This window comes from Morchella importuna (assembly GCF_003444635.1).
Source record: "Morchella importuna strain M04M26 chromosome Unknown Morimp01GS003, whole genome shotgun sequence".
Classification (NCBI taxonomy): Eukaryota; Fungi; Ascomycota; class Pezizomycetes; order Pezizales; family Morchellaceae; genus Morchella; species Morchella importuna.
In genome coordinates, this window is record NW_025763400.1 from 895038 (window position 1) to 911123 (window position 16086).

Consider the following 16086-nt stretch of genomic DNA (forward strand, 5'->3'; position numbering starts at 1 on the left):
GAGGAAATATAACTAAATAGAAGTAGTAAATTTCCTTTGATAGATCTAGAAATAGAAAGTGTAGGTAGTAGTAGGGCAAGTGGAGCCAGAGGAGGTTTGACTCGTGAGGCAGATGCCAGAGCGCCAGAGTGATAAATAAAATAGGTTATGCAAGAGCGATGGAAAAAAAAAGAAATACGACTGAGGAAAAAGAATAGGCAAGGGTGACACGGTTGTAGGATGAATGACGCCTATGTCTCGATTTGATTCACATATGCCAGCCCTACATGAACATGATCAGATTTTTTTTTTCTTTCTCTCGCGGCGGTGAACTTTTTTTCCCTAGCTGACCGTTACACATAATTAGAGTAGCCTCTTCGAGTGATTTCCAGAGAGACCTTTGGACCCCTCTCTCTTACTCGCTGTCTATTTCACTCACCCAGTTAATGTTGCTGTAGCTGTAGCTGTTGCCGTTGCTGTTCCTGCTGATGATCTCCCTCCCAGTGCAGCACCTTCTGCCCCCTCCTCTGATCTCTGATCTCTGTCTGTAACTCTCTCACATCATAACCCCCCCCTCATTCCCTTGTTCATCATTTTCTATTTCTCTACTTCATCTGCCGCTTCTTTCGCCCCTCAATCTTCGTCTTCATTCACCCATTCCCTCGTATCACAGCCTGCCAACAAACACAGGCGAAGGTGGTATAAAATTCGCTGAACAGCCAAGAGCTTGTGAGATGCCTCTGCCACCAAAAACAATCCCTACCGCTCCTGGTCTTCCTCTCAATTGATAAAGATAGCAAGCAGCTCTTCAATAAATAAAAAAAAACAGCCCAATTTTCTTCCCAGTTTCAGCTTGCTTGCTTCTGTTTTTCCGTTGGAGCGAGGCCCGACTCGGCTACACTACCAAGGTTGTTCGTCAAAGTCCCCACTAAACCTTTTTCCCTCAACAACCTCCTCTTCTCATCTACCTATAACCCCCTCTTAGCCGTTACCACTTCTCCCGGAAGTCCGCAGAGCGCCCTTTTTTTTTTTTTTTTTTTTTTTTTTTCACTACTCCTTCACTGTGAGTATTGATAATTGACGATCGTCACCTACGTACGCCTTTCAAGTCCCGCCACTCGTACATTGTCGAAATTCCTCCCTCTGCGCGCACGCGACCATGGTCAAATCCGAACTCAAAACCGAACCTTCTTCCCCCACTCGGGCGACCAGTGCTCTAATGCCTCTGGGACAGCTCCCGGTGGCTCCGCGACACCTACTATCCCCTCCGCACCCCCTACAGTGGTAGGTGGCTCTGCCAAAGATCCTGGCCGACCTCGGCGCAAGAAAGCTCGTCGGGCTTGCTTTGCGTGTCAGAGAGCCCATCTCACGTGTGGTATGTTTACAAGAATTGCTTATCCCCAGGCTATTCAAATCGTGGTTTATCTCATTGCCGCTATTCCCCCATAGTCCCTGCCTCTCTTATATGTTGAATAAACACTGAACGGGTTCGTTTCTTGCCTTTTTTTTTTGTTTCTTTGTAGGTGATGAACGCCCTTGCCAAAGATGTATCAAACGTGGCCTTCAAGACGCTTGTCATGATGGCGTACGTAAGAAGGCCAAATATCTTCATGATGCCCCAATTGACGATGGCCCTCCCGAATTTGCGGTCCCACCCCCATCCTCTACTGCTTCTACTTATGCCTACCAACCAGCGCCTCCGCCACCCTCTCAGCCGACCGGGGATATGCTGCCACCTGATGGAACCATAAATCCAAACTCGATTGAATCACCGGGTAATGTATTGCAAGATTCACCAACACAACAACAGAACTTTTCTGGTGCCCCGCTATTTGACCCATCAGATCCGGCGCTCTTCAACTTTGATATTGCGAGCCTGAATTTTGGGAGTCAATACGGTGCGCTAGAGTTTGGAGTGCTTGGACAGATGGGTGGGCAAGCAGCTCAAGATGGACCAGAGGGTACAAGTGGGGGAAGTAACTACGGATATTCCCCAGTAATGCCAACAGCGGGTGAAAGTTACACTGGATATGCAGCACCCCAGGGAGAAACTCCTCAAGGATACGGAAGTGATAATTGGGCGGGGAATACTAGAAATAACCCCGCGGGAAATCACAGCAACATTGGTGGCGGGTTTGCGGGAACTTACATGATTGAGGCGGGACCGGGCAGCCTAACAAGCCCTAGCCCGCCAGTGGAGAGTCCTAGGCAAGGTTATGTCCAAAATACATCACAAGGCGGGGGATATCCAGATACCCCCACCACGGGGCCAATGGGTAGTCCGGGCTTTTACCAGCACAGCAACCATCGCACTACAGCGCATCCGCAGCACTCATCTCTTCAACAAGTCCAATCGGCTTCTCAACCGCTTCAGCAAATTCAAAGACGAAGACGCCTCCCCGACGATCCTTCGCAGATATATTCAACCATAACCGCGCCATATCCCTATACCCTTCACTACCACCGTTTATTCCATATGCTCGAGTCCAGGTTCCCAAAACCGTTGTTGTTGCGAATAGCGCGAGCAATGGCAAGTTTCAGGCCATCATTTATTGCGTGTACACAGACATTAAAGGCGGAAGATCTGTTGTTTATGGAGAAATGCTTCCAGCGCACCCTATGGGAATACGAACGGTTCATACAATCTTGCGGTACACCAACACTTGTTTGTCGGCGTACAGGTGAAGTTGTCGGTGTAGGAAAAGAGTTTTGCATGCTTACAGGTTGGGAAAAGCCTATTTTGCTCGGGGAGAGACCCAACTTAAATACAAATGTCCCTACACACACCAGTGTACCAAACCTGCCGCCCCCTCCGTTAGAGGAGCCAGGGCTTGGAGGGCAGAAGAAGCCTGTATTCCTTGCGGAATTACTCGACGATGAATCAGTAGTCGAATTTTATGAACAATTCGCGCGATTAGCGTTCGGAGACAGTAGGGGTGCTGTTATGACGACTTGCAAAGTGCTTAAGTATCGACCCCCACGGCCGCAAAAACAACCAAACGGCTCTGGGGCAAAGGCTGAGAACGGGGATTCTGACGGAGATGCGGTGGGCAATCGAGGGCCGAAGGGTATGGATGGACTTGGTGCAAAGGATGGAAAGGTTGAATGTGCATTTTGCTGGACCATAAAGAGAGACGTATTTGATATCCCAATGCTGATCGTGGGGAATGTAAGATCTATCCTATCTTAGCAAATGATGATATTTGTTTAGCTGATATGTGAATAGTTTTTGCCGATTTTACACGGTCAGCAAGTTTGATATTTTAATTGGTATATCTCTAGACAAATACGTACCGACGGACGGGACCAGGGGTGGCAGCTTTCTAGCCTGGTTTTGCGTCTGCGCGATAGCGGGAAACAGTCTGATACGATACACGACACAGATGCCATCTAGATTACCGACAACGAGGATCGACGGTGCAGGTGTTCGTGGATGGTGGGGTAAGAATTTTATGATATGCACCCAATGTTGAAACGTGGGGGTCATTGTGCATGAAACCGTGTGGGGGGGCACACCGTTCTTTTTGAAATACCATTCATTTGTTTGATAATGGCGTCTGGACTTGCATTTTCCTTGCCTTATACCTTTGTTCCCTTTACCTTTGCTTATTCTAACTAATGTCATTTCCTGGGGTTTTGGGGGTGATAAGAAAAAAAAGTTTTTTTTTTTTTCTCTTTTGGTTTCTTTACAGTTTTTGCATGGGTTTCATTCTTTGGGGTAGCTTTTTCTTTGTATTTGTGAAGAGTGGGAGTTACGGCAGGACCGGGGGGTTAAAGAATTTGAGCAGTTAACGATGCTTAATTATAATTATCTGCCTTGTTCTGCCACTTGGGTCTTTCTCTTTTGGTAGTACTTGGTATTTTCTTGACGGAGGATGATTTATAAGGAACCCGTATATTACGTTAGAGACTTTGTCCCGCTTCTCATAAACTAACCCCAGTCAATTCATTACTTGTCAGCATTTTACGCACACATATCTTCAATCTAATGCGCATTTCTCGTTTCATAAGGCCTGATGCACTGGGCTTTTAAAACCTACCTACATACGTAGATATAAGAATACCAAAGTGGGTATCCTATCCACGCGGGGGACGTTTTCCTCGGAAAACTGAATGCACCTTCACTTTCCCCCCGCTGCTGCACAAGGGCGGCTGCGGGCTAATTTAAAATATGTGTTACTTTGCCGTACGTACGGTACGTGTGTTGGGTTGAACGGCAGAAAACATGGGGAGTTATGCGGGATTTCTTCCTCATGGGGAATCACTCGGAGGTGCCATCGATCACTGTTAGGTGTGGGGTAAAATATGTACCTGTGGGTGCTGGGCCCGTTTGATATCAGGAAGTGTGTATAAATATTCACATAATTGGCTCTGCTTTAAGATAATGGACCGGCCAATACCTGTCAATTTGGCGGGGAAACCGGTGTTTATTTGTTTTTGTTTTTCCTCCGTATCCAGAAATGCGGCAGGTAATTGGAAGTCGACCATGATCGGGGTTTACCGTCTTACGTACATGGCATAACTCTTTCTATGGAATTGCAGATTTTATATCCTTTATGGTTGGAGGAGAGTTTTAACCCATTTATTTATCGTTTATGTGGAATGTTTAACCTGCGACTTATAGCTATAAGCATCGTTTGTCATTTGGTACTAGTGTCATTCATTGGCCGTATATGTTAGCGGGTATGATTTATATTGAAATTTTGAAAAAAATAGAGGTCTCGGTAACTGCTCCAAATATTCCCCGGGGCGTTTGCTTTGTGGGCAATTTCAGGCGGTGAAATACCCCAGTAGAATATCGGCTACCTTTAGAGGCTGCTTTAGCTAGTCTGAGAATATCATGCAGAACGGCAGAGATAGCACTCACAGTCATAGTACTATGTAGCCCAACCTCTTCTCTGAGCTTAACATTAGCCTGACTGTGTTTGAGTATTATCCAAGATAGATTCCTAGTGTAGTGTAAGATAGAGAGATTCGACCAAAAGGTTTTGTAGTAAGCAATGCCAGATGTATAGTACATATAGCACCGTATGCACGTGTTCAGCCCTATGAGACCTAGGTGCAGTTTCCTCCATACGCAACTGCATGGGATGAGAACAGAAAAAGATGAGTCTGTTTGTCGAGACTTGGGGCTGGTGTAGCACCTAGCTACATGTAGAGCATGTAGTACCACCGGTAGAGCACACATCTTCGTTAAAATACCCTCCTGTCGTTCCGTGGAACTGGAAACACAGGGTGTAACTTCATGACCAGTGGATAAAGATTTACCCGGGATGAATATCCGGCTATTTTCTTGGCACTAGGAACATCCGATTTCCCCCGACGGTCTCAGTGCTATGCTTCACGTGTTACGAGTGATGGTTTGTGAAATGGAGAAATTTGTACATTAAAATATGTGTCTATTATTCGTACTGACCGATTCTCAAAGGGCCGCACACTGATGAAAACGTTGCTTAGAGCTAGCACTAACGGTCATCATGCAAACATAGCGTCAAACACCTACTTGTAGTTCATCACATCAGCCATCACCTCTGCACCAGCACTTACATCATAGACGCGACTTCTATCACAATAATTTGCTATTATCTTAATATCAGATAATCTTTCCATATCCCCTACGGAATGCCTGGTTTCGAATTGGATCGACTCGCTCAAGATGATCAGCCGGGCATAACTCAACGCAAGCATCAGATGCAGCTGGAGGTTGGTAGGGTTCTAGGGTCGAAAACCCTTTCATCCTCAGGACATTCGCTTGACGAAGACTCGGCCATCTTTTCAGGGTCGGAAAGCAAAGGCCGCCTGCCTTGTATACCTATGCAAATATTTGCAGAGTCATATGTAGGACTGAAGGTCGAGTCACTTCTCAAGACAGAATATCTGGCTGGCATAATTGTCCCCGTACTCTATCAGATCGATTTTGAAAGGCACAAAAACTTGACAACGGGCGAAGATAACCCAAAGCCTGAGGAAGATTTACTCTTTAAACTGTTCAGTAACCAAGGGTTTCATCGCGAATGTGAGGGATATTGTGATTACCCTGAGTCAGGGCTTCTTTGGGCAGCTAGAATGGGAAAAGAAGTGGTCTTGAGGCTACTTCTCGAAGAAACTGACATAAACGTCAATTATAAGACCCAAGATGGAGTTACTGCACTCCATCTCGCCACGAGACATGGATATTGGACAATAGCGAAGCAATTATTAGAGAAGGGCTCTTTTATTGATTGCCAAGACTTCAGCAACGAAACACCCCTTCACTATGCTACAGCAAACGGTGACCAGAATCTGGTCGCGTTACTACTTGAATATGGAGCCAATGTTCATCACTTGGATATTGTTGGTTCAAATCCACTTCATAAAGCAGTCAAAAGTGGGATCCAAAACGTCAGCAAGCTTTTGATTCATCGCGGGGCTAACGTTAATGAGCAAAATAATTTGGGATGGACCGCGCTTCACATAGCAGCAGCGTATGGCAAGCCGATACATTTACTCCTACTGAAGGAAGGAGCTGAAATTAATGCAAAAGACATCCATGGCCAGACACCACTTCATAAAGCGGTGCAGAAAGAAGAAGAGTCGATCATTAAAGACCTCATAAAGTATGGTGCAAACGTAAACCCTCAGGATAATAGTGGTTTCTCCCCGCTTCACATAGCAGCAGATCTCGGATGTGACGACATAATTAAATTGCTGGTAGAAAATGGGGCAACGATCGATCTCAGAAATCGTGACGGATACACACCGCTGCGTGTGGCTAGTTTTAATGGAGATAGAGAAACCGTTGAACAACTTCTTTCCTTGAATGGACTAAGCAGATCTCCCAACTCTCCGGAGGTAGCATCTCAAGTCAATATCAAGAACACAGAGTTGGTAAAATTAAGCGCTTACCCAGAGTATAAACTTCAGGGTCAACGAATAGATGTAAAGAGGTAATCTCAAGCCTACACTTCTAGAACTGTGCATTCTGATTACCAGCTAATCAGTTACTCATTGATAGAATACTCCTCGACCCCCCTAAAAAGATCACAGAAAGTAATGGTACCACTCCATCAATCTTCAAACTTCCAGAGCACATTTTATACAACATTGCAAAGATTTATTTAGAACCAGAAGATATAAATTTACTGGTTCAAACAAATCGCTATCTTTCTACTCTTTTAACCCCAATTTTTTACATTAAAGCAATTGAAACCAAAAACCAAAAGATAACATTTTCTTGGGTTGCAAAAAAACGAAATGAGCCGATCTTTCGGCTCTTATTGAGGAAGAGTGTGCAATCAATGCATCCGCACTCTTTGTTAAACTCAGAATTTCCAATTCATTGGGCAACCAGTACCGGAGATCAAAGGGTCATCAAATATCTTATAGATATAAACCCCAGTTCGGTCGATCTCCAGAACTTTTGTGGAGATACTGCTCTCCACCTTGCGGCAAGGTACGGACATGGTACGATTGCGGAGTTGCTTATGGATAAGGGTGCGGATATCGATAAGAAGAACAACTTCCTTAAAACTCCGCTTCAGTATGCAGCAAAAAAGGGATGTGTATCTGTAGTAGAGCAGCTAATTAAGAGGGGGGTCAATATTGAGGATTCGGATTATCAAGGCTCGAAAGCGCTCCACAAAGCAGCACAGGGTGGCTCCGAAAACATTGTTAAGATTCTTTTAGAGAGCGGAGCCAGTATCAATAATCGCGGAAACTCTGATAGAACAGAACTTCATTTTGCGGCCCAGTTTGGCTCTGATACTATGGTCGAAATGCTGCTGCAAAATGGTGGTAAAGTGAATACAAGAGACAAATATGGCGATACACCACTTCATAAAGCTGCAGAGAGAAACGACAAATCAATTGCAAGTCTGTTGCTAGATAAAAACGCTGATATCAACCTCAAGAACGAATTGGGGTATGCGCCGGTTCATACAGCAGTAGAACTAAGGTCTATAGAGGTTTTAGCCTTACTGGTCGACAACGGCGTCGATCTAAATGCTCAGAGTTTTTATGGAGATACTGTTATGCACTTGGCAGTTTTCAATAGGGATACAGAGATGATGAGCTTACTTCTGAGAATGGGTGCTGAAAGGGACATCGAAGATATCATGGGGGCAACACCACTCGACTGGGTCAAGAGCTGGGCGTTTCATGATTATGGCGAAGCTCCCTGAATTGCTGGATCGCGCAAAATTTGTTTTGCAATTAAATAACTAGCCTAGATCTCATGGGGTATCAAGTTGATAGATTAATTACAATTGAACCTCATGTCTTATACGTACATTAAACATTTATTCTCGTGCATTAAACAAACAGGATTTATCGTGAATAAATACATAGACCCTCCAAAACGCCATTACAAACAGTACCAAAAATATCTCTTCAAGTCCTACACCCTTCTAATTTTGTACAGTCGCAAACCGACTCTTTCCCCTCAACCGCTTCCCATAAATGAAAAAGATCACGGGAAACGGTGCCATTAGGATAGTCAAAAACGCCAAGAGCGTGCTCGCCCATTGATATCCCAACCTCTGATACAAAATCGTAGAAAACAGCGGAAACCCAGCCGCAAAGCTACTCCTGACAAAAGAATTCGCGGCAAGCGCAGACGCCGCATACAGCGGGTAGGCATCGACAAGAAACGTGAAGACGCCCGAAAACACCAACAGCGTCCCCATACCGAAGAACACACTCCCAATGATGGGAACAATCCAGTGCACGCCCTCCACCGTCGTCCACGCAAACCAGAACAGCCCGGCAGGGACCAGAACAGCACCCGCCATAGCTGGGGGAAGGCGGAACTCTGGCTCTGAGACACCGCCGTTCTTGGCAACGAGACGGTTCCGATTCTTGGCCCAGAGCGGGTCCGAGAGAGTGCCCGAGACCATGCCGACTAGGAGGCCGAGGAAGGTGAGGCCGATCATCTGCAGGTCAAAGTGATAGACGTGTGAGAAGACGAGGGGGAAGGCCTGGAAGAAGAGATATAGAACGCCGAGGAGGATTGCAGTGAAAGTACATAGGAGAGAGACCATGGCCTCGTGGATGAGGAGTTGGAAAGGACGGGTGCAAGACCAGAGGACGGTCTTGGTGATGGAGCGGTCGAGCTTCTCGATGGAGGCCCGGTAGCGTGAGTCACCGGTTTGGGTGCGGAGGGCGACGGCACGCTGGCGGAGAAGGACCGGGTGGTACGTTTCGGGGACAAAGAAGTAGAGGGAGGCGAGCATGAAGAAGGACCAGATTATTAGAACCCAGAATGTCCAGCGCCAGGAAGTTTGCTGGTTTATAAAGCCGCCTATCAATGGACCTAAACTAGGGCCAATCTATATAAGAGAAATATTAGCTTATTGCTTTTTTTATTGCTTTTTTATATATATATAAGGAGTGGCTTTGTCTTTCTTACAAAAGGTGATGCAGTATAAATCATCATTGGTGCACTCAGTTCGGGACCAGCAAACATATCTCCAACTGTTCCACCTGCAACAGATAAAAATGCTGATCCAGCCATTCCCGCAAAGAACCGGAAGATGAGTAGAACTGCGATATGAGGTGCCAATGCACAAGGTATCAGGAATATCGTGAAGCAGGTAAAGGAGACTAAATAAATGGGACGTCTGCCAAAGAATTCCGACATTGGCCCTAGGAACATGGGCCCAATTCCTAGGCCTCCGACGAAGAGTGATAGACCCAATACTGCAACCAATTGAGAGACATGCATTTCTGCGGTTACTTGACGATAGGTAGATGTGTATATTGATGAAGTACATGTCCTGTAATATCAAGCTCAATTAGCATTTAGAATTCACAATTGGCGTCCTGGAATACATACACGCATAAACTACCTAAGCTCACAACCCAGGTACACAACCATTTCCTGAACTTACTCATACTCCTAGGATTTCCAGGATCGTCCTGGCCTTCCCATTTCACCTCGAATTCCTCTCCACCTGCCGATGTTGAACTCGAAGAGCTCATTGACCCATCCCCGCCACCCCGAGAATTATTGCGCCCATTCTCCAGCTGTGACTCAGGTGGCATTGATTTCTCCAGGTCCAAATCATTATCGTGAGAAGCTGGACTAGGCAATTGGCCAGCTTCTTTACTATCGTGGGCCATCATCTTTCGTAAGGTAAAAATTCGAAAGTGACGTTATCGAGGTTGTCGACAGCTAATCTGATGGATTCTTTCATAACTGTCAGTGCTATAATGTCCAGATATATACTAATCTCTGAAAGCCGGATATAAGAAGGGCTTTTGCAATTGATTGATAATTATCCTCCCGGAAGCTATGATTGTGGGGGCATCTAATGTTTGCCGAAGAGCCGACATGAGAATCCCTGCCTTCCTGCCAGCCACCATAGTACAAGCGAAAAAAAAATCTCATAAACTTGCTTGAGGGTACATTGGATACCCGTTTTAAGACGTCACACGCGGACAATTAAGGGAGAAGCATAATAAGATGTCGTTTAATTTATACTAATGTGCACACGCGGCTGAGGAAGTGCATGATCAGGAAAAAAATTGATGCTGATAAAGATGTGTTGCGGGGTTAATTGGATCCCAGCTTTCCAGGATTCGGCAAACTGCGATGAGTCGTGATTCCCGGTATCAACCGTTCTTCTGGTGTTTATTTTTTTTTTTTTTCTTCATATGTAATAGCTGTCATAATTATAAGAGCTCACAAAGCAATTAAGTTAATAAGCTGATAAATCCAAGCTTCCGAAGCTTCCCCGAGCAGGTGTAGAGTTTCTCTTGCAGGAAGTCATTGCTTTACCGTTTACATGCATGTAGGTAAGGGACTCTACTTTCGAAAGATGCTTGGGCGGCCTTGGCGGGTAATGTATATTCCGGGGTTAGGTAGGGTATGTACTAACACCCATGCGGTTTACGGTGGAACCCTAACCCTAGCCTTCCCGTCGGGTTAGGGCTACGCACAATTTAGACCTCGTGGCTTAAACAAGCATGTTCCTTCTGGTCTGGTGAAACATCTTTCCTGACACATGCACACCTTCCTACAGATGTTGAAGACCTACATACACATTTGTGGTCCCGGGTCGAGACAGATCTTCAACAAACGGGTGATGCAGGACACTGCCCTCAGTTAACTCTGCCTCACGAGATGAATGAGGTCAGAAGACACAAAGGAATGGACTACTTCATTTGTCTCAAACGAGTCAAAAAGACTTCAACATTCCTGCCATTGCATGATCGTTTCTAGAGGATATCAAGGATTACTTCAACAAGAAAAATTTCCAGCAAAAGATAAGGAGATAAAGACCCAACTTGAAGAGAGAGGAAATTTACAGCAATCCATGTACAAAGCAGCTCGGACAAAGTCGGTACAAAGATAAGGCCGTTTAATATCTCTGGTGGCAGACACATGAATTCCAGCAGAGAGCAAACACCACTCCTGGAGGAAAACCGCTAGGCTACCCATGACGAGTTATGTAAGATGCAATCAAGACGTATATGGTTTTTCGAATCTCGACATAGCTCGTCGGAGTTAGGAGGGCTCTACCCATTGACGAGAGTCAAGTTCTGCAGAATCAGAGCGATGCAAACTCGACAATCTATATCTACCTGGTTTAGTGGCTCTACTCGGTGTCTGAGCTTGTCTAGTGGCTATCAGCAAATACAGAAGTATTTACATTTCGACTTGATCAATTATGCTATCCAAGAGGATCTTCTGCAAGGCTAGTACAACTTCGATCTCGTCATGACAGGTACGGGTTTCTTCCGGTTCGATATATTCGCCGAAGATATATCAAGGATTATGAAATGTCTTATTCAGGCTCATCGTTTCCTACCAATGCCGGATACCTGTTCCCCATCTTAAATCTTGCAATGAAAGGTTAACGAGATATATTATCTTTAAATTCTGTATCGTTTAAGGAACGTCTCGAGCTATAGGATAACCGCGCTCTTACACCTGAGAACAGTTTAATTTACTCGCCAAGAACTTAAGAGAAGAACTTATATTATATAAGCAGCCAGAATTGTAGCTGTTTCTTCATTACCAGTGAGACAGGATCTCCAATCTTAGATGGCGCCAACTCCAACTGTGCTAGCAAATTTATGAAGCGGTACTGCTAGACTCTTGGAGACAACTCTGCTGCTTCTCAAGGAAGGAGAGAATCTCAATATGGGTTTACACTACTAGTTAGGCGCAGACGCCACACAGGAATTTGTAGAACTAGGGAACGGGTTTCTCTAATCAACATAACTCGGGGCTAACAGCACTTCCGCTGTAGTAGTGTGAAGACACGAAGAAATAGCCCGACCACGGAATACTTAGGAGAAAGGCCCTTTACCAAAGTTCTGCATGACCCGGTACCGTTTTTTCGGGCGGTTCTTGGGGGTCGCCTCTGATTGGTCGATTCTCTGCTGAGTATGGCAACCTGACACCAAATACGCCTGACTGCTGCTATCTTAGGCAACAATCCCATCACTCAACTGCTCCACAAATATACCTGCATTTAGGAGTTGTTGCTTTACCAAGAGCGAAACTGGGGTATGGACCAGTTTCCCATACATGCTTGGCAGGATCAATTCCATTATGCGATTATTTTGTAGGAGGGTGTAGTGGTACGGCCGGTATTCTCCACCCAATCGATAAAGGAGTTTGTCAGTTTAAAATGTCTGGAGTGAAGGCTTGAACTTGATGCCATGGCCTATGGGGGTTGTTATATTTGCGTAACACAGAAAAAGCAAAAAAAAATCAAAATACTTAAAAGCACGTCTCCTTAGAATCGGGAAGCTGATTTTTCAAATTTCTAGTTGGATTTAAAGCACTAATAATAATTAAAAATCCGAATCGAAACAAAGTGTTCTAGATATCAAATAATAAAACACAAATCCATTCCTCAAACAGTTGAGTAATATACCCCATACGTCATATAGCCTTCCAACCCCCCTGCAATCTTCAATTTTATCAACAAATCAAGCAATCTATATAAGGACATGTAAAGTACTTCTACATGTAGGTACAACTGTCACCAACCAATCTCTCCGAAACCCGTTGAAACCGATAAAACATCAAACCAAACCTCTCTGATAAGATCGATCGCGGTATGTACCTCCTCCTACCTACATACCTACATACAGTTCATGTAACCCAAGACAAATAAGTAAATAAGCGGCCGGCATGCCACCAGGCTTAATGTAACATACATGCACACAGCAGGGAAAAGCACGAGTACAAAAAAAATGTATTTATATACATCTACTAATTTAATCCAGCAAGCCAGCCAGCCCTTGTGGCTGTGGTATGACAACCTTGTCCGTAACGTCGTCTCAATCAAAACTTCTCGATAAATCTCCTGGGAAGCGAGCAAGCAGGCAAGGCGGGCCAGGATAAGACAGCTGCAGCGACAGCTGAGGAGTGAAGTGAAGTGAGTGACTGAGTGAAAGGGGGGTGGGAAAATTAAAAAAGATCGACTGCACTTTTATTGTGCGCGCAGAGAGGAAAATAAATACCTTTTTTTTTTTGCTCTCTTTCCCCAGGTTCACCCCGATCGAGAGTAACTCTACTCCTCCATCCAGCGCAGCTCTAGGGGCCAAGATATTTCTCTCGCAGCAAGCAGCAAGTAGCAGCAAGGCGTCCATTTTATGCTACGCTCCCCCCGCTCTCTCTTTGACTACTTATCAACTCTAGGTCTACGCATAGCGTCTTGAACCTACCTTCTCTAAATAATATTATTTTACTTTATTTCATCTATTTCATTTTCCACCGCCTAACCCGTCTGGAACTCACAAAAATGCTAGCCCGCATGTCTAACTTCACCAAAGGCCACTGCAACGTCTTCCTCCCTGGCGGCGCGCGCTGCCCCTGCACCACCGGCCGCTGCGCCTTCGACTTTACGGGCGCTGGCGACGTCGAGTCGCTCAAATGCCACACGTGCTCGCACCGCATGTGGGACCACAACGACTCGCTCGGCGCCGACGACGACGACCTCGAGCGCGGAATCGGCGTCGGCATCGGCATTGGCGACCCGCCGCCGTACGATGAAGGTGAGAGCCCGACTGCAAATACTGCCGTCGTTACCCTTGTGGTTGTGTAGGCTGGGTGTGTGCATGCCGTTAATGTTACTGCTACCTACTAGGTTCACGAAGAAATGATACGACGCAGCAGCAGCAGCAGCATCAATTTATGACAGCGACAAGGACAACGACGATAGGGACGGGTGCGTTGGAGCTGCCCACGCAGCCGGCGCAGTCGCATAACCACTATTATACCAGCAGGAGCACAGAGCCGGTAAGGTACGATGCGCCGTTAGCAACGACGTACAGCTTCCCGGCGCGCGACACCAATACAAACCTGCCACAGTACAATATTGTGCGCCAGGTGCCGCTGTCGAGACCCTCGCCGAGGGGGAGGACGTGTACTGCGAATCTCCTTATCGGCGTGATACTAGGCTTTGTCATTGTGGCGACGCCGTTTATAGCTTATCGTATCGTAACTTCGTGAATGTGGCCCGCCCAGAAAAGTGATCGAATCGATCTTGTAAATAGTAAAAGTGAATTAGTGTAGGCATCCCCGTATATTGCAGCTTTGACAGAAAGAGTAAGAGATGAGGATTAATAATCGACTATGGGTCTATTAGAAATTGTGCTAATGATCTCATGGCATGCACAGGATACAACATACGACCCTTTATAATAAATACTCAACTCCAATATTATACAGTTTTGAATTGCCTTGGCCAATTCTCTCAACAGTAGTACAGTACATTCAAGATTACCTTCTTCTTCCTTCAAAGCCATCAATCACATCGACGGGGATTCCGTTCATTAATCCTAAATTCTTCTTTCTTGCACAAAATGTTTTATAACAGGGGGGTAATTTCATCTACTACTTTTCAATCCTTTTTCTCTCGTTTTTAGTCTCTCTTTCTTTTTCTTTTTCTTTTGTTTGTCTCTCGGAGTTTTTCGGCGTATAAAGTCCTGTTTCTTAGTTTTTCAGCAACTTCTTATAATTCTGACTCCACGCATAATCATGCAACGTCTTGCCCCCAACCTTAAACCTATACCTCGTGCTCAAAGTCCTCTTCTTCAACCTCCTCGCTGTGAACTTCACCTGCTCGCGAAAGCACTGCAGCGAAAACAGCGTCCTCTGCGCCACAATGCGCGTCTTCTCGACCGCACCAGGCCTCAAATACTCATCCCTAAACTCCCTCACCAGGCCATTCATGTACGCCGAGAGCACTTCATCTGGCTGCGCATAGTCCATCTTCCAATCCTCGGGGCAGTCCCAAACCGGGTACATCCACTGCCCGACACACTTGGGGCACAGGCACTCAAAGTCCCACAGCTCGGCCATGCACGTCCTGCGCACGGCAACGCTCTCCTCAAACAGCACGCGGTCGTCGTAGCAGCGCGTCAGCTCCTCGCCGGCGGCGATGTCGCGCAGGGCGTAGAAGCGGCAGTCGAGTAGGCCGGTGCCGGCGTCGAGGCCTTGGAGGGCGAAGAGGTTGGGGATGCAGCTGTGGTTGACGAGCTGGATCACGTACATGTTGACAGAGGCCTCGGGGCAGATGCGGAAGATGGGTTGGCCGCGGAGGATCTTTTGGCGGGCGAAGAGGCCGGTGCCGGCGGCGGTGTGGGTGTCTTTTTGGACCCAGCAGTCTTCCCAGTTCATGGTCGGGTGGGGTGGGTTGGGATGTGGGTTGGGGACTTGGTGTCTGGTGCCTATCTGCTGTCAGTACTTGGGCTTCTGTTGGCTTGTGATGTCTATGGAGGTGGGTACAGACAAGATGTGAAAGTGAACCTGGAGCAGTAGATTACTAGTCTTTGCTGGTTGAAGAATATATGAAAGCGCGTAGACAGACAAGTCAATTAAAACCCAAAAGCTGATCTTTAGAGAGAGAGAAGGACGATCTTGATCAGAACACGACTGGGCCCAATTGTTTCCAAAAAGCCATGATAGATTTCAGGCCACACACGAGAAGCCTTGGGGACACCTGATCTTAGTAGGTGTCCTCTGTACGCCGTAAAAGAAAGATGTCTAAAGTAGAACTGCCAGAGCTCAAAAGACAGAAAGAAAAATAGACAGAGAAACACAATTGTAGTAAAAGCACCGCTGAATAACAATATATTGCTAAAAGATTCCACAAAGCCCACAGCTAA

At 46.0% G+C, this 16086-nt stretch overlaps 6 protein-coding genes across 6 annotated transcripts; 4 read left to right on the forward strand and 2 right to left on the reverse strand.

Moving 5' to 3' along the window:
- Positions 1-713: 713 nt before the first annotated feature.
- On the forward strand, positions 714-3238 carry LAJ45_01746 (uncharacterized protein; the record flags this gene model as incomplete). Its single annotated transcript, XM_046111339.1, has 5 exons — positions 714-750; positions 860-887; positions 1089-1354; positions 1503-3148; positions 3206-3238. The coding sequence occupies 5 exons, from the start codon at positions 714-716 to the stop codon at positions 3236-3238; spliced, it is 2010 nt and encodes a 669-aa protein (XP_045975283.1).
- Positions 3239-5601: 2363 nt separating this feature from the next.
- LAJ45_01747 (uncharacterized protein) lies at positions 5602-6909 on the forward strand (the record flags this gene model as incomplete). The annotated part of the gene is made up of 1 exon (XM_046111340.1): positions 5602-6909. One exon carries the CDS (start codon positions 5602-5604, stop codon positions 6907-6909), a length of 1308 nt encoding a protein of 435 aa, XP_045975284.1.
- Positions 6910-7256: 347 nt separating this feature from the next.
- Positions 7257-8138, forward strand: LAJ45_01748 (uncharacterized protein; the record flags this gene model as incomplete). The annotated part of the gene is made up of 1 exon (XM_046111341.1): positions 7257-8138. One exon carries the CDS (start codon positions 7257-7259, stop codon positions 8136-8138), a length of 882 nt encoding a protein of 293 aa, XP_045975285.1.
- Positions 8139-8363: 225 nt separating this feature from the next.
- On the reverse strand, positions 8364-10080 carry LAJ45_01749 (uncharacterized protein; the record flags this gene model as incomplete). The annotated part of the gene is made up of 3 exons (XM_046111342.1): positions 8364-9284; positions 9365-9731; positions 9791-10080. The coding sequence occupies 3 exons, from the start codon at positions 10078-10080 to the stop codon at positions 8364-8366; spliced, it is 1578 nt and encodes a 525-aa protein (XP_045975286.1).
- Positions 10081-13718: 3638 nt separating this feature from the next.
- LAJ45_01750 (uncharacterized protein) lies at positions 13719-14428 on the forward strand (the record flags this gene model as incomplete). The annotated part of the gene is made up of 2 exons (XM_046111343.1): positions 13719-13971; positions 14064-14428. The coding sequence occupies 2 exons, from the start codon at positions 13719-13721 to the stop codon at positions 14426-14428; spliced, it is 618 nt and encodes a 205-aa protein (XP_045975287.1).
- A 483-nt stretch (positions 14429-14911) lies between these two features.
- On the reverse strand, positions 14912-15598 carry LAJ45_01751 (uncharacterized protein; the record flags this gene model as incomplete). Its single annotated transcript, XM_046111344.1, has 1 exon — positions 14912-15598. One exon carries the CDS (start codon positions 15596-15598, stop codon positions 14912-14914), a length of 687 nt encoding a protein of 228 aa, XP_045975288.1.
- Between the last annotated feature and the right edge of the window lie 488 nt (positions 15599-16086).